This window comes from Pogoniulus pusillus, chromosome 16 (assembly GCF_015220805.1).
Source record: "Pogoniulus pusillus isolate bPogPus1 chromosome 16, bPogPus1.pri, whole genome shotgun sequence".
Lineage (NCBI taxonomy): Eukaryota > Metazoa > Chordata > Aves > Piciformes > Lybiidae > Pogoniulus > Pogoniulus pusillus.
This window is the reverse complement of record NC_087279.1, coordinates 24,271,259-24,294,267: the sequence shown is the minus strand read 5'-3', so window position 1 is coordinate 24,294,267 and position 23,009 is coordinate 24,271,259. Positions and strand designations below refer to the sequence as shown.

The 23,009-nt window shown below is 46.9% G+C and overlaps 1 protein-coding gene and 1 long non-coding RNA gene across 20 annotated transcripts in view; one reads left to right on the top strand and one right to left on the bottom strand.

Annotated features, from left to right (window-relative positions):
* The window catches only part of MAGI1 (membrane associated guanylate kinase, WW and PDZ domain containing 1), a 474,320-nt gene that overhangs the window by 355,655 nt on the left and 95,656 nt on the right, over positions 1–23,009 (top strand). For all 19 annotated transcript variants that reach the window (XM_064157031.1, XM_064157024.1, XM_064157030.1 and 16 more), the window contains exon 3: positions 12,767–12,886. In XM_064157031.1, coding sequence (XP_064013101.1) covers positions 12,767–12,886 — 120 coding nt within the window. The remainder of the gene's footprint in view (positions 1–12,766; positions 12,887–23,009) is intronic.
* On the bottom strand, positions 14,837–15,431 carry LOC135182242 (uncharacterized). Its single transcript, XR_010305119.1, has 2 exons — positions 15,182–15,431; positions 14,837–15,059 (listed from the first exon to the last, which is right to left on the bottom strand). It is a non-coding gene; the product is annotated as an uncharacterized LOC135182242 (long non-coding RNA).

The following is a 23,009-nucleotide window of genomic DNA, read 5'->3' as shown; positions in this document are numbered from 1 at the left end:
TCTGCTTCAATACTCCACTGCATGTCTTGCACCAGAGTGCAAAATCCCTCCAGCACTTCACGGTGGGTTAAAAGGACTGTGCAGTGTTCACAGAACCCGTGAGTTTCCCTGGACAGCTGCAACCTCAGCTTCACTGACTTGCATGGGTGTGTGTCTCTCTGCTTTGCAGCAGGGCAGGTCACAGAAGACTCACTCCCAAGTGTTGTCATAGCTGCTCACAGACTCACAGGATGTTAGGGGTTGGAAAGGACCCAAAGAGATCATCGAGTCCAACCCCCATGCCAGAGCAGGACAATCCTATCTAACACAGATCACAGAGGAACACATCCAGACAGGCCTGGAAAGGCTCCAGAGAAGGAGACTCCACAACCTCTCTGGGCAGCCTGTGCCAGTGCTCTGGGACCCTTACAGGAAAGAAGTTCCCCCTTGTGTTGAGGCAGAACCTCTTTTGCTGCAACTTACACCCATTGCTCCTTGTCCAATCCCAGGCAGCAGGGAGCAGAGCCTGTCCCCCAACTCCTGGCAGCCCTCAGATACTTAGAGACATTCATCAAATCCCCTCTCAGTCTTCTCTTCTCCAGACTGAGCAGCCCCAGGTCGCTCAGCCTCTCCTCATCAGCCATGCCCTCCAGTCCCCTCATCATCCTCCTAGCCCTCCACTGGAGCCTCTCCAGCAGATCCCTGTCCCTCCTAAACTGGGGAGCCCCAAACAACACAGTAATCAAGATGAGGTCTCAGCAGGGCAGAGTAGAGGGGCAGAAGAAGCTCCCTTGCTCTGCTGGACTCACTCCTCCTAATACAGCCCAGGATCCCATTGGCCTTCTTGGCCACAAGGGCACATTGCTGTGCCATGGGTCACTTGTTAGCCACCAGGATTCCCAGGTCCCTCTCCACAGGGCTGCTCTCCAGCAGTCACCTCCCAGGTTGTACTGGTGCAGTTTGTTGTTCCTCTCCAGGTGCAGGACTCTGCACTTGTCCTTGTTGAACTCCATCTGGTTCCTCTGTGCCCAGCTCTCAGTCTCTCCAGGTCTCTCTGGATGGCCACACAGCCTGCAGTTGCATCAGCCAAGCCTCCTCTTATCTTTCCCCAAGCCCTCTCCTCCCTATCTGCTGTCTCAAACATAAAACAAAGGTTCTTTTTTTCTCAGTTCTCTTATTCTACTCAAATTTGACCTACTCAAAAGTTGTAGTATGGCACATATAGATGCAATAGTTGATGAAATCCAGTTTTTAATACTGCACTGCCTTAAGCTCAGCCAAACATGACAGGCAGCCAATGGGTGTTTGGCTTCTCAGCAGCTGAATGCCTCTGCTGACCACTTCACAGCTCGGTTTTAATGCTGGCCCTTGACTTCTGAGGCTCTCAGACTGGGCTACTCCTTCTCTCTGTCAGCTTGTAGAGATCAGACAGCTCTGCTGCTAGCCATGGAGGAAGCAGATACAGAAGAAGACAAGTTGTACCTTTAGATAAACGAGTCCCTGTAATGTGGCAGTATAAATGAGACAGTGAGGTATTTATGTGTTGCTGTTCACGTGGGAGCCACCCCACGTCTCAGGTCTCCTGTGACTTAGAGGAGATTTGAAGCACTTCCCCCCCCCCCTCCCCCCCATCTCCCTTTGGCCTGTTGCATTTAAGTATGTAATAGTCAACTTTATCCACGTTATGCTTTCCATAGCTGCCACGGGTGTGCAGTGTGGAGCATTGCTGTACTTCTGCATGGTGAGGCCAATGTGGGACTGATGGCTCTGGGCCCTAGCCTTGAGCTAGCACTGCAGGGACCAGGTTAGGTTGGGATAGAGATCATCTGGAGTGATGATCTACAGGACTAAAGGGCCAATAAGGGTGCTCTGTAGTTATCTGGTGTGTAGATTTAATTTGCCATCTTCAGCTGCAGCCTCTTTTATGACAGACAGAATATCTACTCAGTGTGACTGTGGCAATCTTTACCTAGAAGAAAGGTGGTCCTTTTGAGGTAGAGCTGTGTGTCATGGCTGCAGCCTTATCTAGACTTCCAAAAATCTCTATGTGGGGGAAGCAGAATATAAATGCAAGCATATAATCAGCCTGTTAACTTACTGTCAGCTGATTTCACTTCCCCTAAGTCACACACACTCTTACCCCAATGGCAGCTTTCACTCACTGCTGTGGCAGTATTTAAAAGCAGAATGTTGTGGTGCAGTCTCATTAGCACAACTTTATTGATTTACAAAATGACACTTTGATTCCACTAATCCATACATTAGAATAAAACTGTGCCTAGTTACAGCTAGCACTTGCCAAGGAGGTACATACTTTGCTTTTTCCATCAGTAGTTCACAATTTAAATTAGTGGATGTCATGCTGTTGGACTCCATGAACACAGGATTAATGGCAAACTCATTAGTTCATGAAGTTTAATCTTCCTGGTGGGTGTCTCACCTCCTGGGAAATGAGAGGGATTCAGCTCTAGGTGTCTGGTTGAGGTAAGAGCAATTACTCAAAGATAGGGATCCAGAAGGCAAGCTGCTGCTGTTGAAAACCCAATAACATTTATTATTTATGTTTTGTTTGATGCCAGCATAGTCTCTTTTCCCTTAGGAGGGAGAAATGAATGCACTGAAGGACAGATGAGGAGGTTGTAACTGCGCTAGCTGTTGCCACGCTGCAGTGCCACCATTGGTTGTACTTCCCAGGTCAGGGAGCCGCTGCTGTATCTGAATATTTGGCATAAGTCATTAACCAGGCCTTTTTTGGGTGGCTTTCCTGGCTCTCCATCTTTTAGCAACAGTCTTGGCTCACTGGAGAGGTCCCCGAAGACTGGTAGCTGCCAATGTGATGCTCATCCACAAGAAGGGCTGGAAGGAGGAACTGGGAAATTAGAGAGCTGTCAGCCTGAGCTCAGTGCCAGGCAAGGTGATGGAACAGGTCATCCTGAGTGCCACCACACAGCACCTACAGCATGGCCAAGGGGTCAGGCCCAGCCGGCATGGATTTAGGAAGGGCAGATCCTACCTGACCAACCTGATCTCCTTTTATGATCAGGTTCTCTGCCTGGAGAATGTGGGGCAGGCTGTGGATGGAGTCTGCCTGGACTTTAGCAAAGCCTTTGACACTGTCTGCCACAAGCAGCTCCTGACAAAACTGGCAGCTCATAGCTTGGACAGATTCACTCTGATATGAGGCAAGAACTGGCTGGAGGGCTGAGCCCAGAGAGTGGTGGTGAATGGTGCCACATCCAGTTGGCAGCTGGCACTAGGGGTGTTCCCCAGGGATCAGTGCTGGGCCCAGTCCTGTTCAATGTCTTTACTGATGATCTGGACCAGGTGATAGGTTGGACTGGATGATCTTGGATGTCTCTTCCAACCCGGTCGATTCTATGATTTATGAGTGTGGCAGGTTTTGTACCCTTACTTCTTGTAGTTATCAGAGCCTTTCAGGATGATATTACAGTCAAAACTGAGCCTCCCCCAGCCCAATGCTGGATTGACTTTGAATAGCTGTGGCATGGTGGTTTGTGACACATATAAATGAGCTTGCAGAGCCCCAGTACAGCAGCAAGTTATTTTCTTTCCTTTCAATCTGTTGGGCCCTGATCCTGATCTGTAAGGTTTCCTAAATCCCATTGATTTCTTCTGAAGTCCTTTGGGAGCCCAGATCTGGCTGATCTTATGCTATAAAATGAAAAGAGACCTATTTGCTTTACCCCAGACCATTATGAGGATAAATGTGCTGAAGATTATCCATGTTCTTATTTGGTGGCAGTGAGGGCCACAGAAGTGCCAAAAATAGATTTAAAAGGGACAAAAATAGCTTGCTGCCTGGAGGGTGTACAAACAATGAGCTGTTGCTGTGCAGCTTGGCTGAATCATTTCTCCAGGGAGGCTTCAGGCAGCCAGCACAGCTTTGAGAGCAGGAGCCAGAGATGCAACTGGACACAGTGCCTCAGAAAGGAGGAGAGTGGCTTTTATGTGAACTGAGGGTCAACCTGCCGTGGCATGTGTGCATGGCTGGCACAGCCCTTTGAGCTGAAAAGGATCCTCACAAGCTGCTGCTGTGAGGTCCAGCTTTGCCCACTTAGTGTTGCTGGGAAGGCTGGTGGAAGAAGGAGATAACTGAGCTCTTTGTACAAATCCCTTCCATTTCCCCCTGTAGAAGAAAAATTACTTTAGACCACAGCCATGAAATGTATTTCTCTAAGATGTGTCTGTAGAAAGACAGGTTTGTCTTGGTCAGCTGTTTTCTGGGTTTAATCAATCATTTCTGCTGACCACAGTGACAGAAATTTGCTTTTAGTACTGCAGTTATCTGTGTGGCCAGGAAGAGTCAATCAGCATCTGTTCCTGTGCATGCATCATTAGCAGGGCTGTGAATTAATTTCTAGTGACAGACCACATTCTCCTTTGGACTGAGTTTCTGCTCTGCCGCCGAGCCGCTTTGAAGGCTCCTCGTGTTCTTGTGGTTTATAGGTATAAAGCCACTGGCAAGAGGAGGGACAGACAAGGTTTAAAATTCCAGAACGAGCTTCCTGAGCTCTGAGTCTCAGGAGAAAGTTGTATTTATAAGTCAAGCATGTTTGGTTTGTAACACACCAGACCTCCCTGAAACTTGGCGTTTTCATGTAGTTACAGCTATAAATTACCGTAGGTAAGGGGTGTCACACCGGTATGATGGATAGCACAGCAGTGTCCAAATACAATTCCTTCTACTGCTGTTGGGAAAGAAACCAAGTCAGTAGTCCTAGTTTGGATAGCCCCAGAAGTCAGTAACATGAAGTTGTTCTGTCTACGGTGTTTGCTTACTAATAGGATGCTCTTTGGTTAATGTAGATAAGGTTCTTTCTCAGACTGTGCTACAGATAAGTTATGCCTGAAACTTGGCTGCTAATTGAGTTGCTTCTCCTGGAGACAGACCAGGCTCTCTCTTTACCCTTCTCCACTTTCTGTGAGCAGATCTGTGATGTTTGCCCTGCCTACTAGTTATCTGGCACCATAGCTGACTGATTCAGTGATTTAGTTGTGGCAATTAACAAGGCAGGTGGTGGAGGCACCGTCCCTGGGGGTGTTCAAGAAAAGACTGGATGAGGCACTTAGTGCCATGGTCTAGTTCACTGGATAGGGCTGGGTGATAGGTTGGACTGGATGATCTTGGAGGTCTCTTCCAACCTGGTTGATTCTATGATTCTAACAGAGTCTGATTCTAAAATATGTAGTTAATTTTACTTCTGGAAAGCCCCACTCACAACTACATGCAAATTAGTTACATTTGGGTTCAAATTTAGTTGGGAAAATCTTCACAGGGATGCTTCTGGGCAATTCATTCATTTAGGAGAATCAGAAAATTGGAAAAGTTTAGCCACAAAATGGCATTGCCACACTTAAAATAGGTAGCCCTAGGGAAAGTCTGAGCTATTCGCTGCAGTGGAGTAGAGATTTCAAGCTAGTCCCTGGCTCCTTTGTGGCAGTGCTGGAACTGCTTGGCCATTGAGAGACTTCCAGATCTTCCCAGGGTGCTGGGAAAGAGGCAGACAATCTCTGACCTAATCTTGGTTCCTGGTTCTTTTTGGCATGGAGGTTGGCTCAGGTGCAGGCACATGTGCAGAGAGCACCATGCTGGTGGCACTTCTTGCCACATTGTGAGGCATTTAAATGCCTTCTCCTGGGAAAATTGAGGCACTTAAAACAGGTCAAGCCCAAAATATCAGGGCTAAGCTGGTCTCAAACACGAGGCAGAGCAGAACACGATGTCCAAGAGCAGTGAGGCAGAGGCAGCAAGGCAGAAGAAGCTCAACTGCTTGCAACTTAGCTCAGTTTATATTACTTGCCTGAGTGCAGAGGCTTCTTTGGCCAGTGAGATTCACCAATCAGAATGGCATTTGCAAAACTGACCAGGTTAGGTGAAACCAGGGCTTGCTCACCGTTGTTTGGGCAAGGCCTCAAAAAGTACCTAAACACCTGTGGGTACCTGTTTGTCACTTTGGGAGGGGACATGATGGCCCAAACCTTTGCTCTCCTCTGGCCTTTCTTCATCAGCAGAAGGATGGGGCAAGCCAGGAGATCTAATAGGCCTTTTAGCCTTCCAGGACATTCAGAAGAGCCAAAGCAGGTCCTCCAGATAATCCTGTGACATGAGGGAAAATGCTGACCTCTAAACACAGTGCAGAGGAAAGAGAGGATGATGTTTTCCTATATGTTTCTTCCTTGACAGCTGAAGATATTTTCAGTGTAGGTGATGAGAGCAGTTCCTTCTTGTTGAATGAACAAAAATAACAGCCTGAGGAGCAATGGCACGAGCAGCATCTTTCCTTCTAACTCATCTGCAAACAGCCGCTCAGCAAACCCCCACACCAGCTCTTGGCATTGCAGCTCCACGAGTCAGTAACTTCCCTGTACATTTCACATTACAACCTTGGTTATTGTAGTTCCATTCACTGGTGGTAGCCAGCAACAACTCGAGTTTGTGTGAAATACTGTCGTAGCAACTACAGCACGACTTGGAGTGTGCGACTCCTGTGCTGTCTGTCTTTTTAAGAGAAGCTGGGCAGTGCAGATGAGAAGCAAATGACTTGTGCTTTGATTTGCTGTATTCTCATGGCTCGTTGGATTGCCGCTGCCAGCCAGTGGAATTGGATAAGGAGTCTTCAGAAATCATCACTTTGCAAGTGGGAGATGTAGGTGTCCTGCACTTGAGAAGTCAACTTCTAAATTACTTGCTAGGGGCTGTTTTGGTGCATGGTAACAGAACTGCTGCTCGAGAACTGGTTTTGTTTTAACAAAGTAATTGAAGTGACTATAGCTCCTTTGAAGTCTTATTTTTAGATTACAATAAGCAAGATTCAGATTAATTTAGCAGCAGGGGCAGCTATTAGCATCAGTGGCTATTAAAAGCTTAACATCAGCCCCTGGTAGATTGATAAGAACTAAAGAGCCCCTGTATCACATATTAACAATCTTGTCATACTGTAATTGAGGTTCGTGTTGGGTAATTGTCAGCATGGTTGATAGGCAACACAACAGCAGCAGCTATTTGTCTTTTAAATGAGCACTTAAATTATTCAGCATAGTAGTTGATAGTCATCAGTATGCCTGAGCCACAGCCTGGTTAGCCTAGGCATGGGTGACAAGCTCTAATTTAGCCAGCCTATGTGCAACACTGGGCTCTGCTTGGGCAAACATCTGTGTCTAGAAGCAGCTTCTCAGGTAGGTTCTCCAGCCCATCACGAGATCCCTGCTCTGTGGCCCAAGCATTAGTGGTGCATGTATAAATGGAGATGTAGCAATCTTAGGTTTCTTAGAAGAAACCCTTTCTTTCTTGGGTAAGAACCTTCTTTCTTGAGTGAGAAGTTAGTTTCCAAACTAACTTCTTACCTCATGTCTTAGCCATCCATATTATATGTAGCTTAACCTCCACAGACCACCAGAGAAGGTAAAACCTGCAACACTAACCAGTGACTGTGTTTTGATTCATTTATTTTCTTAAGTCTGCTGAGGTTGCAGAAGAGTTGAGCAATTCTTCTATGAGTTTAATGTCCCTGTCTGGTTTTGTGTGTGGAGGGATGTTCGAGGCAAATATAAGTGCAAGTTTATGAAGCATGAGCTGTGCAGAAGGAGTTGGTCACCACTTGCTTTCCCCTGCAGTTCCTTCTTCTTGTAGCATTAGCAATTCTGAACTAGTCATGTAGTGGGACATAGCTCTAATTAGCTACATTGCTAACTAATGACAATAAGATTTGATGCCACTTCATATTTCAGGGCAAACGTGTCAGGCAGGTTAACATATTTAAATAGGATTGGCTCACCTTTCTTAGTGGAGTTTGGGCCACATTCAGCACTCATTGCACTCAGTTCTGCCATTAGCTGTGGTCTGAGCTACTGTTAGCTCTGACAAAATGTACAGTCATCTCCATAGTCCTCTCCTTCAGTGGGGGACCTTACAGCTGCCTGCCAATACCTGAGGGGATCCTACTGGAAGGTTGGAAAGGGACTCTTCATAAGGATGTCTAGCAGTCAAGATGTCAAGGGAGAATGGTTTTAAGCTGAGGGAGAGTAGGTTCAGACAGGATCTTAGGAAGAAGGGTTTCAGTACAAGGGTGATGAGACTCTGGAATAGGGTGCCCGGGGAGATTGTGGATGCCTCCTGCCTGGGGCTGTTCACGGCAAGGTTGGGAGAGGCCCTGAGCAGTCAAGTCTAGTTGAGAGTCATTCCTACACATGGCAGGGAGGTTAGAGTAGATGATCTCCAAGGTCCCTTCCAACCTAAGCCATTCTGTGATTCTAAGATTTTGTGATGCTTTTGTAAGGATGCTGAAATGCAATTTAAAGGGGAAGGGAGGGAACACACTATGCTTTCTACACAATGATGGGAGACTTAATTACAATGTCAAGTTTATTAGCAGGAAGTCCCAGTAGTGCCTTGCAGCCCACCATGACGTTGGGCTGTGCACACACTTGCTGCGCAGCAGGTTGAGCAGTTATGGAATCTCAGAATTGGTTTGTCTGGAGAAGTCCTCTAAGATCATCGAGTCCGACCATTGACCTAACATCACCAAGGCCATTAAAACATGTCCTGAAGTGCCACATGCACACATTTCTTAACACCTTTGGGGTGATGAGTCCACCACCTCTCTGGGCAATCTATTCCAATTCCTGACCACTCTTGTCATAAAGAATTTTTTCCTAATCTAAACTAAACCTCCCCTGGCACGATTTCAGGCCATTTCTTCTTGTTCTACCACCTGATACTAGAGAGAAGAGATCAGTCCCCATCTCACTACAGAGTTGTTTCAGGCCACAGAAGGGCTCTGGTTGGGCGGTGTGGATGCCTCGCAGCGTCCCGTGCCTGGGCAGTCACCACGTTTGCTTATGCGCCTCTTGGTTTTCCTTTTCTTTCCACCCGCCCTCTCCCCCCGCCTCCTTGTGAAGCAACTCTTCTGGCTTTGTTGTAAGTGTGGTTTGTAATCATTGTACACATCCCAGATGGTTCATGAAAACTCTTTGAAATGCCATCTGCCAGGCGTGTGTCCAGCCGGCAGCCTGTCATTGTGCTACAAGAAAAACGGAGGTGGCCTCTCCCCTCTCCCCTCTCCCCTCTCCCCTCTCCCCTCTCCCCTCTCCCCTCTCCCCTCTCCCCTCTCCCCTCTCCCCTCTCCCCTCTCCCCTCTCCCCTCTCCCCTCTCCCCTCTCCCCTCTCCCCTCTCCCCTCTCCCCTCTCCCCTCTCCCCTCTCCCCTCTCCCCTCTCCCCTCTCCCCGCCCGTCTGCACCGCACTCGGCAGCACTCCCGCAGATGGGAGGCAGGATAAGGGCAATCTTTAGACAGCAGCACGGAAAGTTGTCTGGCTTTTCGTCTTTGCCCGGATAAGAGATGCTGACCAGCGTGGGGTTTCTGTCGCCTCTGCGCCGGGGCCAGGCGACAAACGTTATCTCTGGGCTGCGCTGTTCCCCTGCCAGGCGGCAGCGGCGGCTTGGCCCTTCTGCATTCAGAGCCTGTCGCGGGCGGCCGCAACGAAGGCAGCCACATCTGCGAGATTTTCGACTTCAACATATTCAGGAAATTAAGAACCCCGAGATGAAAACAAATAGATCCATTAAAATGGCTCAGAGGAATTGTGGAAGAGGTATAATTGTCATGTCAGATAGGCAGCCAGCGCCAGCAAACTGCTGGCTGTAATTTCACTGCTATGAAAATGTGAGAAGAGAGAAAAAAATATTAATAAATACTCTCTAGATAAAGAAAAGATGAAGACTTTAAAGGGTAGAGTAAAATGACTCTTGAGAGTCCCTGGTGTTTGTGTGTTGTCAGTTACTGGGGAAAAGTATGTCCTGATCTTTGTCATGCAGCTTGCACGCTCTGTGGCTCAGGGTGAGGCTTGACTGATACATCGGATGAGGAGCACTGAAAAGCTGATTCTCACTGCATTGTGTTCCTGCCATGGGAAAACTACAGTAGATCCTTGGACATACTTTCTGATGAGGTTTTTCATTCTTTTCCTTTTGTGAGCCTGATTTGGGGGGAACCTGGCCAATAGCCATGCTGCTCTGGTGAGGGTTGGTCTCTTCTCCAAGGCAACAGAACAAGGGGACGCAGTCTCAAGTTGTGCCAGGGCAGGTCTAGGCTGGATGTTAGGAGGAAGTTGTTGTCAGAGAGAGTGATTGGCATTGGAATGGGCTGCCCAGGGAGGTGGTGGAGTGGCCGTGGCTGGAGGTGTTGAAGCCAAGCCTGGCTGGGGCACTTAGTGCCATGGTCTGGTTGCTTGGTTCGGGCTGGGTTCTAGGTTGGACTGGCTGAGCTTGGAGCTCTCTTCCAACCTGCTTGATTCTGTGATGATAGAACTGTGTGGTTGGAAGAGGCCTTTAAGGCCATCATGCCCAACCATTAACCCAGCACTGCTAGGCCACCACTAAAGCATGCCCCTAAGTACCACATCTGATCCTTACAGCCTGAAAGTCTACAGCAGCGTTGGTGCTCAGGGAGGAGATGCTGTGTCCAGCCTGTAACATGTCATCCCAGTTGCTGGATGCCTGCATGCCAGGGAAGGGACCTGTGTGGACACTGCCCGCTCAGCCTCACTGCCTGCCTTCGGATGCAGATGCAGGCACTGGAGCAGAGAGGGACAGGGGTGCAGGTCTGTCATTTCTCTGGTCTAGGTCGTTAGTGACATCTGTCCTCTGCTACAAGCTACTCAGCAGAAATCCTAGTCTTGCTGTAAGGATTCAAGAATACAGAGAGTGCAACTTTGAATCTTTTCAAATAGGAGTGAATAATTCTGCCAGTAGGCTGAAGATAGCCATCACCATTTCCATTCCCTTTTCTTTCTTTTCTTCCTTCTGCCTTCATCTATTGACACAGAATAGACAGAAAAAGCACAAAACCCCTCTGCTGTAGAGAGGGACACCTCCCACTAGATCAGATTGCTTAAAGCCCCATCCAGAGGCTGATGGTGAGTAGTAAAAAATGAGAGAGAATTTCTGTTTTGAAACAAGAAATGGAGAATGTTAGAGAAAGTGGATATCTATCAAGGAAATGGATCTAGTGATAGCCTTTCAAGGGTGTCACTCTGGCAGGACTGACCTTTTGAACTGCCTCTCAGATGCAGAGAGCACAAAGAGACTTTCTGCTTCCCTGGCACTTGAGGAAAACATTTGCCAGTTGCCGACATGATAGATTTATGCTCTTTAAACTTCTGAGAGTTGGCATCTTCCCAATTAGTTTCTAGAAGAAACTCAGCTTTTTTTATACTCCCTTTAGTTCTTTTATAGAGGATTTAAGAAGTTGTGTTCACTGAGAAGGCACTGCCCTGGGGGCCTGAAGAGTCCCACAGAAGCGAGAAATTATGCTTCATTAAATGTTAGGTATAGTCTCCACATCTGTGAAGTTGTTCCCAAGCCAGGAGACTGGTTGTGGCCACAGCACTTGAACACTTTCAGCTCTCTAATGCTGCTCTTTCATTGAAAGTTCAGTTTACTGGACCATCTGTGAATGTCACTTATACTTAATCTCAGATGTACAGCATCCAGCTAGCTCCAGCCTCCAGAGTCATGGAAAATAAAGGCTATTGAACAGAAATCGATCTTAATCAATGTAGCTGTGCTCAGTGACCTAAAATGCAGTGGCCCAAGCCACCTTCACAAAAAGTCATGAAATGACTCATCTTACACCACGCTTCAAAGGGTTGCAAATTGGTCAGAAGGGAGAAGAATTTCAGAGCTGGCAGGGCAGCAGTGGTTAGTGCCCTGTTCTTCATGGGCACTGTTTAAATTGTCATGTGCTAGAGGGAGATTCAGAGTGAGTTACTAGGTGAACATCAGTGAAAAGAGTTTGCAGCTTATCTCTGCAGTGAGTGTGGGGGAATGCTGCATCAGAACTGTCTCGTGTAACACTGAATTCAGTGTTACAATTACTTTGTAACACTGAATAAAAATAGAGATGCTAGAATCATAGAACACAGAATCAAGAAGGTTGGAAGAGACCTCATCCAGTCCAACCTAGCACCCAGCCCTGGCCAATCAACCAGACCATGGCGCTAAGTGTCCCCATTCAGGCTTTGCTTGAACTCTTCCAGGGATGGCGACTCCACCACCTCCCTGGGCAGCCCATTCCAATACCAATCACTCTCTCTACCAACAACTTCCTCCTAACATCCAGCCTAGACTTCCCCTGGCACAGCTTGAGATTGTGTCCCCTTGTTCTGTGTCCCCTTCTTCTGTTGCTGCTTGCCTGGCAGAAGAGCCCAACCCCACCTGGCTACAGCCTCCCTTCAGGTAGCTGCAGACAGCAATGAGCTCTGCCCTGAGCCTCCTCTGCTGCAGGCTGCACACCCCCAGTTCCCTCAGCCTCTCCTCATAGGGCTGTGCTCCAGGCCCCTCACCAGTTTTGTGATGTAAAAGAGTATTTGATGAGGTGAAGTGATGCAGAAAGAACAGAAGCTGGAAAAAAATTCTTTATCTGAGAGTACAGGTTGCAGTTGTAGTGAAGTATGAGACGGTGCCAATAGCAGGAAGGTAATTGCTGGCATATTCCCAGATGCCAAACTCTTGCAGCTGTGTTTCTGCATGTGATAAGAGAGATCTATTTGCCAGGAAGTCTTTCTGAGGATACCAAAAACGTTGTCATGGAGTGGAACAATTGGTGCTGCCAGCTCCACCTGTGACCTACATCTTGGCTTTTTTTTACCTGGGCTCCCGACTTCTGTTTGACCTCTTTTGATGCTGATGCTTTACTATATCACTTTTGTACTGTTTTGACTCTGGAGAAGCAAGAAACTGTATTAATGTGCTCATTTTCCCTTTCAGGCACAACCCGCCCTCCAAGAGAAGGAGAAGTGCCTGGTGTGGACTATGACTTTCTGACTGTGGAGAAGTTTCTGGAGTTGGAGCGAAAGGGAACTCTTCTGGAAGTAGGAACTTATGAAGGTATGGAGCCACAGGCAGTGAAGAAGCACTTCGAGTAACCCTGATAGAGTGCTAGACTTGTATCATCCTCACTTAACTAGCTCAAGTTAGGACCTCCTTTTCCACCCTAATGCTCTACTCCTTTGTACCCTGAAAGAACGAGTTCCACTACTGCTGTGCTTTTGTCTTTTCCCTTAAAGCATTAACGTCAGCAGGTCAGGAAAATCCAGTATGCAATCCAGTAACTAAATTTGGAGTGAAGAAAATCTGGCAGGGAGTGGAAACCTATCTGTTCTTTGTATATGCTGTGGCTGGCCTCCTTGTTCACTTTTTCTTTCCTCCTGCTGTCTGTTCATCTTCCCTAAGCACACACCCTTCATCACCCAATTGTGTCTCAACTGTGCAGCTACTTGATGCACTGCTTTTGGCCTTTTTCTTTTTCACCCCATTCTTTATTCTTAGATAATCACTTCTAACTCGCAGCATTGTGTTGATCCTTTTTACAGCGCAGCTTTACAAACAGCAGCACTGAGACAGCCAAGGGGCATTGAAATGTCACGGGGAGGGAGGGTGGTGAGAGCTGGGAAAAGATAGCTTTGACTCTCGGATGAAATGCAAGGCAAATTGGCCATGTTTAGATACACAACAGGATTCGTGTAACTCAACCTGAAATCTAGAGCTCCTTTAAATTGAAAAGTCCTCTTGAGAGGTTTCCTTTGTATTGTTTGGTTGTTTGGTTTGGATTTTTATTTGTTCTGCTTGGTTTGGTTTGTTTCTTTGTGGGGGTTGTGGGTTTTTCTTGGTTGATGTTTGCTTGCTTTGGGTTGTTCATTTTTTGTGTGCTGTGTTTTTTTTTCTTTCCCCTGGAGGACATTCAGAAGTGCCTCTTTAAGATAATAAAAAGTGATAGTTACAGGTTTGGAAGTTCTTCCAGTTTACTTCATCTTGTTCATGTCATATTTCCATTTGCAAGGAACTAAGTGGATCCTTTTGTACTTAGAAGTTGAAAAAGCTTTATTCTTGCAGCCCTTAATAAGAAACAAAGAGCAAAGCTGGAGATGGGTAGGTTCAGCCTGGAGGTGAGGAGGAAGTTGTTGAGCATGAGAGTGGTGAGAGGCTGGAATGAGTTGCCCAGGGAGGTGGTTGAGGCCCCATGGCTGGAGGTGTTTAAGGCCAGGCTGGCTGAGGCTGTGTGCAGCTTGCTCTAGGGTAGGGTGTCCCTGGGCATGGCAGAGGGGTTGGAACTGTCTGATCCTTGTGGTCCCTTCCAACCCTGACTGATTCTATGATCTGTGAGTGAACAGCACATGGGCTCTTTCTTCTTCTCTATAGTGCCCCAAATGTTCAGGATGTTCTCCAGGTGGATTGATTCTGTGATTCTATAAACATGAAGCAGATTAAAAACCAGGACCTACACAAATAGCCAATAGTCTTTGAAAGAAAAAACAAAACCCTACAACAAAACCAAATCATCAAATGTGAACAGAAAAGACTTTGACATGTGGGCTTGGGTTTCAGGCTCTAAGAAAACACTGTTTGTTTAGTCTGCTTCTTTAAAAACTCCTTTGTAAGGTCACCTTTAAGCCTTGCATTATTCCCAACTGCAGAGAATTTCAGTGTCCAACCTGTTTTGTGTGAAGGTGCTAAACATATAATTTAGTTTCACTCTTCCACCTCCCTGAGCTGATTAGCTCCATCAGCACCAACACTAACACTTCTCCAAAATGAGCTTCTCCTCTCTGTGTTTCTAATTATAACACTAAATTAGTTTTCTTTGTCATGGTGCTCGAAATAGATCAGTTGAACTACCTCACCGCTACTTCCTGATCCTCTTTGTTCTGGTGACCTTTCCACATAGAAAGGCAAAATGGATAACTGTCTGTAAGCTGGCTCCTGGGACATGCTAGGAATTAGTTTTGCAGGAGCTGCTGTACCCGTCTGGGGCAGCTCTAAAGGTGGTCATTTCATTGCTTATATGATTATATGCAGGAGCAGCTAAACTGTTTAGATTTCCTGGGTTGCTCTTTCGAGCTGCTGAAGGTGAGGTTGATGTCTCCCAAGTCTAATGAATATTTAATTGTGGTGGGCAATAGAAGTGTCCAGACTCTGAAGGAATCATTTGTCAGAAATCCTGAAAAGCCTCTCTCCACATTGCCATCAGTGCCACTGGTGTGAGTGGTTCTGGAGAGCTGGGCTGCGGAAGGCAAAATCGATGAGGATAAAGCAAATAATGATGATGCATCTGTACGCACATGCGTCCAGACACATCCCTGCTTGAGTGGAATGTGAAAGAGAGAAAGTTCATTTTTCACTTACAGCTTCAAGAAATGATTTTGCTGCCTTTGGAGATTTCCTGTAATGGCTCCGCTGTACTTTTTGGGGGAAATCTGATTTAGTCACTGTATTGATCCGGGCAGCGTTGATCTTGATTAGCTCTGGGAAGATGGTGTGATTCAGACTCAATACTTCAATCACCACTGAGTTACAAAAAGAAAAAACCCAAGCAACAAATCTGCCAAAATAAAGTCCCAGACCACAAAGTAAGTTAGACTTCTGCTCTCCCAGTCTTTCTTATTACCCAGCTTTATAGTCTCAGATTACTTTAATTACTGTTTGTTTCATGCTGGATTTTGCTGCTGCCTTTTTCTTGTACTAAAAAAAACAACAACCCAAACAAACAAAAAACTACCACTGTGATGTAGCTGATTGTATTTTTGACCCTACCTGGGATGGCTTATTCTAAACCAGAGATGGAAACCAACAAAAGGAAATAATATTCTCTTTCTCTCTGAATAAAACAATATGTTTCAGTTCTAATTTAAACTTCCCAGAGACTCAGATATGTTTGATAGAACCAATAACAGTTTCTAAGATGCCCTTCCCTCTTCCCCCTTCTTTCCCAAAAGAAAAGGAATTAGATGGAGAAAGGGGAAAGCTCTGCAGACTCAAATAAATAATCTCACTGCGATTTGGAAGTTAAAAGAAGAAAAGTCTAACAATAAATAAAAGCTACATGAGGTAGGGAAGATACAAAGACAGAGGGAAGGGGAAGCAAGGTACAAACAATGTAAATATGCAAGCAGATTTGATGGCAGTGGGTTTTGTCTGCCTCGTGGGTGATGGCCACATGGTGAGACAAAAGAGAACCAGGAACAGGACGGTGGTTGCTGTTGAGCAGGGATGCAGGCGAGAGAGAGACAAAGAAGTCCCCCTGCTTTTATGGATCTTTGACAGGAAGGGGGAGTGGGCTAACCGCCATCACCTGCTAGTGTTCAGACCCACCCCTGGGGAGGGGTCAAGACCACCTGGAGTCAGGTTCAAGACCACTCCCCCCGGAGGATTAACCCTGTACACAGTAAAACAGTACCTTTGATGCATGGCTTTTGTTACTGGTAATACTACCTATTGTACTGAGTAGGAAACACAATAGCAAAGACAGATTTGCTTTCGATTACCATGTGCTTAAGTGATTTAGAGATGAGAGAAGGGGAATGCTATGAAATGGAGAGTAGTAATGAATGAGGAAGTTTTTGTTGGCCCAGGAGGGTGATGTTTTGGGGTCAGAGTGGTTCCAAGGTTCCCTCGTGCCCTTAGTTTGTAAGCATGTGCCTACGGTGGTGGGGGAGAGGGATGGATCTTCTGCATTTCTGTGCTGTGTTTCAGCAGCTGGAGAGGGAATCTGACCCAAATGATGAAGATACAGTTTTGATGTGACTGAGTGACAATTTTGTTTGCCTCCTAAAGGCATAACAAGGAGCCATCCGAGGAGGGGTAGTACATGGGACTTTGATGCTGATGTGGATACTATTGATCTGGAAACAATAAAGAGCAAACAGGACAGTCAGAAACTATAAAAGAGTGGGAGAGTGTATCAGGTTTTGAGAGAACAGCCAGGGTACTGAAAGTGCTCTGGTTGCAAGGATTGAAACTGGAAGCTCAGCAGGACAGAAAAAGGTGAGTCCTGCCTGCTGGGCTGCATAATGTCATTATTATTTCCTCTCAAGCACTGCAAATAGGTTCATCTGGACAGTTTTTGGTTCACATTCCAGTGAATGCAGCTCCTTTTCTGGTCACCTATCAAGTCCTTGTTCTGTTCTGTGCCCAAAGTGCTCCAGAAGTTGTAATCAGGCGGGATGTTTGCAAGCCTTAATTCCTGAGCTTTTCAGTTCCAATTTTAACCTGCTGATTTTTAAACCTGAAGCCTAGACACTTCTTCCTCCCCATACGTCTTGATCGCATGAATTGAGGAGCTGGAGCTGAAATCTCAGTGCGATGGTTTGAGAGTTACTTGCCTCCCCACTCTTATGAAATCACCCAGGCTAGACTCAGCCAGCTGGAGGTTAAGGAATGAAGCTTTATATTCACAGCTTAGCACAAGATACAAGCAGAGATTTACAATATATCACAAATATCTGCAGCTCTATACAGAAATATAGGAATTAAAGGTAATACAGAAACACAGCAGCCCTCCCAGAAACCAGAGTCCATGGGAGGGACTCCCAACCACCCTTCCACCTTCTTTCTGCCCCTCTGTCTTATCCCAGAGTTTGCCTTACTTGCAGGCAGAGTTTGGAGGATTGGCAAGGGGAGTTAGAAGCAGAAGGATTAGTTAGTTACACAGAAGCAGCCCAAGGGAGAAACACAGACTCTGACTCTGATAGATAGAGACTCTCACACTCACTCTGTCTTATCTATACTTCTGTTCTTGTTTTTATATGTCTCAGTAAGCCTATGAGTGCAGCAGACATCAGCATTGTGTCCTTTTCACAGCCTAGTATCTATTTTTTCTTCACAGCCTACACCTTGAGTACTGTGTCCAGTTCTGTGCTCCTCAATTCAAGAGAGATGTTGAGGTGCTGGAAGGTGTCCAGAGAAGGGCAGCAAGGCTGGTGAGGGGCCTGGAACACAAACCCTATGAGGAGAGGCTGAGGGAGCTGGGGTTGTTTAGCCTGCAGAAGAGGAGGCTCAGGGGTGACCTCAGTGCTGCCTACAGCTACCTGAAGGGAGGCTGTAGCCAGGTGGGGTTGGTCTCTTCTCCCAGGCAACCAGCAATAGAACAAGGGGACACAGTCACAAGTTGTGCTGGGGGAGGTCTAGGCTGGATGTTAGGAGGAAGTTGTTGTCAGAGAGAGTGATTGGCATTGGAATGGGCTGCCCAGGGAGGTGGTGGAGTGGCCGTGGCTGGAGGTGTTGAAGCCAAGCCTGGCTGGGGCACTTAGTGCCATGGTCTGGTTGATTGGCCAGGACTGGGTGCTAGGTTGGACTGGCTGAGCTTGGAGCTCTCTTCCAACCTGGCTGATTCTATGATTCTAAGATCTATTTTGTCCTCACTAAAATATTCTGACTAGGCTGGAAGCAGCACACCCAGCAGCCCTGGCCCAGGCTCTGATGCAGCAGCAGCGTCGGTGCTCGCTGCAGCACGTGTGTGCTGGTGGAGCTGCACCCCACACGCTCGGGCCAGTTAGTAATTGCCATTGGCAATGCTCCTTAGGAAGGAAAAATCTTTTTAAAGTGAGCATTGCCGAGGCCTTCTGGTGCATAGGAAATCATAATAATTGTCATCTCAGGCATTTATTGACTGCTCCTTTAGGGCATGAAATAGTGGCGGGTGCGCGGGGGCAGTTGTGTGGGTTGCTAATTGTTTTGCAATTACTCTGCGTTTGAATTGCAGACTCACAGAGCCTCCGAGGGAGGGCTGCTGGAGCAGGACCACAGCTTCTAGATTTTATTCCCAATTCTTGCCCAGCGGCTGAGTGGCCCTGGGCAGATCAGGTAACTGATCTATACTTCACTCAGGTTACTGTCCTGGAGAGTATTAAAACCCCCACTTCTTTCTTCATTAATATTTCAGCAGATGTCCTGTGCCTGCAGTTATCTGGAGAGGGAGAGTGGAAGCAGCAGTGCCTCAGAGGGCTGTTGAATGCAGCAGTGGGGATGGGTGCTGTGCAGAGATGCACAGAGGCGTTAGGGTGGTGACTGAATTTTGCATGGGGCTGGCTGTGTGAGCAGGCTCTGGGCAGGCTGTATTAATGAACGGCCACCCAGCACTTAGTGATCCTCAAAAGAAAAAGTGCTGCACTTTGTACCTTGTGCAGGGTTGTTAGGTTATAGCATATTGTCAAGGCATCATGTTTCATTCTCAGGACAAGTGTTATGTGATTGCCAAGAGAAATAATAAGTAATCTGCATTAGTCTCATGACTAAGATGTAATGGGGTGACTTGCTAACGTTTTTGAAGTGTATAAAACTAGATACTCTAGACAGGGTCTTAGATTGTGGTACTTAATGAGGGTAATACATTACTTTAATAGGGCAGTTAGAATCTCAGCTGAAGCAGAGAGGTGTATTCAGCAACATGCTTCAAATCAAGCTGCCTTTAGCCTAACTGACCTGATGTTCTAGCTCTCCTTGGGTCTCTCTGCAGCAGCCCTGCTCCCACAGCTGCTTCAGCAACATTACTGGATTTTCTTTGCTGCTCCTCTGGTGCCTTCACAGCCCATGGGCCTCGCCAGCTTGGTACAAGCCTGAAATGAGAGCTGTGCCAGTGGCATGCCAGACATGACAAGAAGACTTGGCGAGTAAGGGTGGCAGATGCTGGGGATGCCAATGCAGCGGAACATGTTCCGCCTAATAAGATAAGATCCGCCTATTATTGTCTCCATGCTACAGACAGAGTCACCAAATCATAATGGCTGCTTTAGCACTGTTGCAGTGCATCATGTCAAATAGCCAGTTACTAACACCTGTGCACTGCAGAAAGAGTCTTTTTCTCTCCTTGGCTTTCACACTTTGCTTGTTTGTTCTTGTTTTAGTCACTAGTAATAGAACAAGACAACACGTTCTTGAGTGTGCATAAGTATCGGTGCTGAGCAGGAATGCTGCTGCACTGCTGTAACCTGCTGATCAGGTCTTCATTCTCCAAACAGCTGAAGTGGTAGCTGAGTAACTTTAAAAGCAAATAGTCAAATGTTTGATGGGGTTTTAGAGTGGGTTTGAGTTTCACATGGCATTCCTGATTGACTTCTCTTCATGCACACTGAGTAAGACATTTTTCATGTCCTCCATTTTGCTGGGTTTAATGTAATTTATAACAAAAGCCCTGTGGGAAAAGGTTGCTCCCAAACACTGGGCGGGGGGGGGGGGGGGGGGGGGGGGGAGAGAAGGGTAATAAGTTAGATTTCAGGGTCTTTTGAGGCATCCTTTACTGTCTAACCACAGTCTGACAGAGAATCATAGAATCAGCCAGGTTGGAAGAGAGCTCCAAGCTCAGCCAGTCCAACCTAGCACCCAGTCCTGGCCAATCAACCAGACCATGGCACTAAGTGCTCCATGCAGTCTCTTCTTGAACACCCCTAGGGATGGCAATTCCACCACCTCCCTGGGCAGCCCATTCCAATGCCAATCACTCTCTCTGCCAGGAACTTCCTAACAACATCCAGCCTAGACCTGCCCTGCACAACTTGAGACTGTGTCCCCTTGTTCTGTTGCTGGTTGCCTGGGAGAAGAGACCAACCCCACCTGGCTACAGCCTCCCTTCAGGTAGCTGTAGAGAGCAATGAGCTCTGCCCTGAGCCTCCTCTGCTGCAGGCTGCACACCCCCAGCTCCCTCAGCCTCTCCTCACAGGGCTGTGCTCCAGGCCCCTCACCAGCTTCATCACTCATGATATGCTGATACCCCTGTTCAGATATGCTGAAGTCTGGTACTGGATGTGGTCAGGACTGTCCCCAGAGTTGGCTGCTCCTTGATGGTGTCACTCAGCTCCATTGCAGCTGGGCAGCTCTTCTGTGCCCTTTGCAAGCCCCAACATTTCCCTGCCACCGCAGAGCTTACCTCTGCTGTGAGCTGCCCTGTACACACCACTGCCCTCTGGAGAGGCAAGGTGTTAATGGGGCACATCGTTGTGCTGAAAGTACATCTATATATGTACATAAACAAGGAAGTATTTGCAAGAGCCAGAGCTGCGTATTGCAGTGGCTGTGGGATGGTGTTTTGGTATGGTTGTTACAGCCTTGTGCTAGGTAGGGTGTGTTCCAGCTGCTTCTCCAGTGCTCTGTCTGTACGCCATGCACGGGCACAGGTTCCTTTGCGCTGATCCTGAGGGTTTGTATGTGGCTGCAACAGTTGCTGTGATACAGTTGGGCTCAGGAACCTCCCTGAGCCGCCATGGCCACCTCGTGCCCCAGGGTCTTTTTGCTTGTGTGCTGCTTTAAGTATCTTTGCTTTGTTTTAGAAGTTTTCCATGCATTGAGTGTGCTTGGACACAACTGTACATGAGTGTTAACAGCAGCATGTGGCAATACCTAGCGATAGCTCAACACAGGAATAATCAGGATGGATGAGACTGATTTGATCCGCAGGTGACTTTCTGCTGTGCTGTCTCTGCTTCTACAGACACTAATTGGAGTATGTATTAGATTTCAAACATAAATTGAAATGTGAGGATTCTAATGTTCTGACTAATTTAATGTGAGACTCAGGCAGATCTTTCCTTTAACCTCTCCATTAATAGCTGCAAAAATTGACAAAGAATCTATTACTTAAAGCAAATTGGATTTGCATATATTATGGGTTCATTTCTCCAAGATCTCTTCTGTTGCTGATGTGTTGCTTCTGATCCAGATGCTGTATCTGTGGCCTCCTCCTGGTTGCCTGGATACTCTGAATTTCCTCAAGGCAATTGCTAATCAATGTGCAGTTGCAGCTAGGTGAGTCCCACAGACAGCAGCCAGATCTGTCATCTAAATGTAGAAATCTGTAGCAGAATGTGATCAGGAAAGAGAACAGACAAAACACCGTAGCAGGAGCTCTGCTTCCAGGATTCAATTCATCCTGTGCCCATCAGACGCAAGCGCTGCTGCTGGCTATGATGAGCAGAAGCTCTCCTGCTAAAGCTAAGGGTCAATGGTTTTGGTTCTTGCCCAGCACAGAGAAGAGCCACATCTCAGAAAAGAAAATAATTACAGTAATAGTTACATTTAAAGTCTTTGTGTCAAGGCCTCCCTTAATTCTGCTGCTTCTCTCAAGTCTCTTTCCCCAAATACCCATTTGCATCCATACAGTAGGCTATGAACAGCTTTTTAGAGCATGAGCTGTTCATGGAGTCCTTGTTAACCCAGAGCAGTAGCTTTGAAGAGCAGATGCACTTCTCGTGGACGCGGGGTCCTCTGTGCTGCACAGAGGCTTTGGAGTTTCTTGGGAGTCTTTTAATTGCAAAATTATGCCTCTCAGCAGGCATCAAGAAAGTCAGAACTGTGAGAACTCTGCTTGGTCCTTCCCAGAAAGACAAATGCACTCCTAGTCCCAGGCCTCAATTTCCTTGTGTCAGAAACGCAAGCCAAATTCTCCTCCCCCAGAGAAGAGAATAGCTGCTGTAAAGCCAACACCTGCAGCTCAATGCAACTGGAATACAGAGTTTGGGACCACCTTCTTCAACTGATATCGTACCACTGGGATTAGTGCTTAAGCTCATGATGACCTTTCATAGTACTCCTCTGCTTTCTTTCACCTCTCTGTGCTGGCTCTACTACCCTGTCCCCACTCCAGCAGACTCCGTGGTCTCATTTTCTCTCTCTGCAAGGTGAAACATCTACTTTCACATCCATTTCATGTCAGACCATTTTAGATTGTCTCTATTCTTGTGTATTTCTGCCTATTCCAGAAGCAGTGTTTTTACCAGTTAGATTTGTGGTTATGTTACTTAAGGGTAACATAACTGGTGTGGGTTTTGTGAACTACATTTCAAATGTTAGGGCACGTAACCAGCTTAAGGTTGTCTGGGAGTTTACTGGCCACCAAGGGAATGTTAAATAAGAATGTTTTATTTTGAAAGATGACAAATGTTCCCTCACTACTAGGTTTCTAAAACTTAAAAACTCTTTGCTGACAACACAGAATCATAGAATCAGCCAGATTGGAAAAGACCTTCAAGCTCATCCAGTCCAACCTAGCACCCAGCCCTGGCCAATCAACCAGACCATGGCACTAAGTGCCTCACCCAGGCTTGCCTTGAACACCTCCAGGGACAGTGACTCCACCACCTCCCTGGGCAGCCCATTCCAATGCCAATCACTCTCTCTGCCAGGAACTTCCTCCTCACATCCAGCCTAGACCTCCCCTGGCACAACTTGAGACTGTGTCCCATTG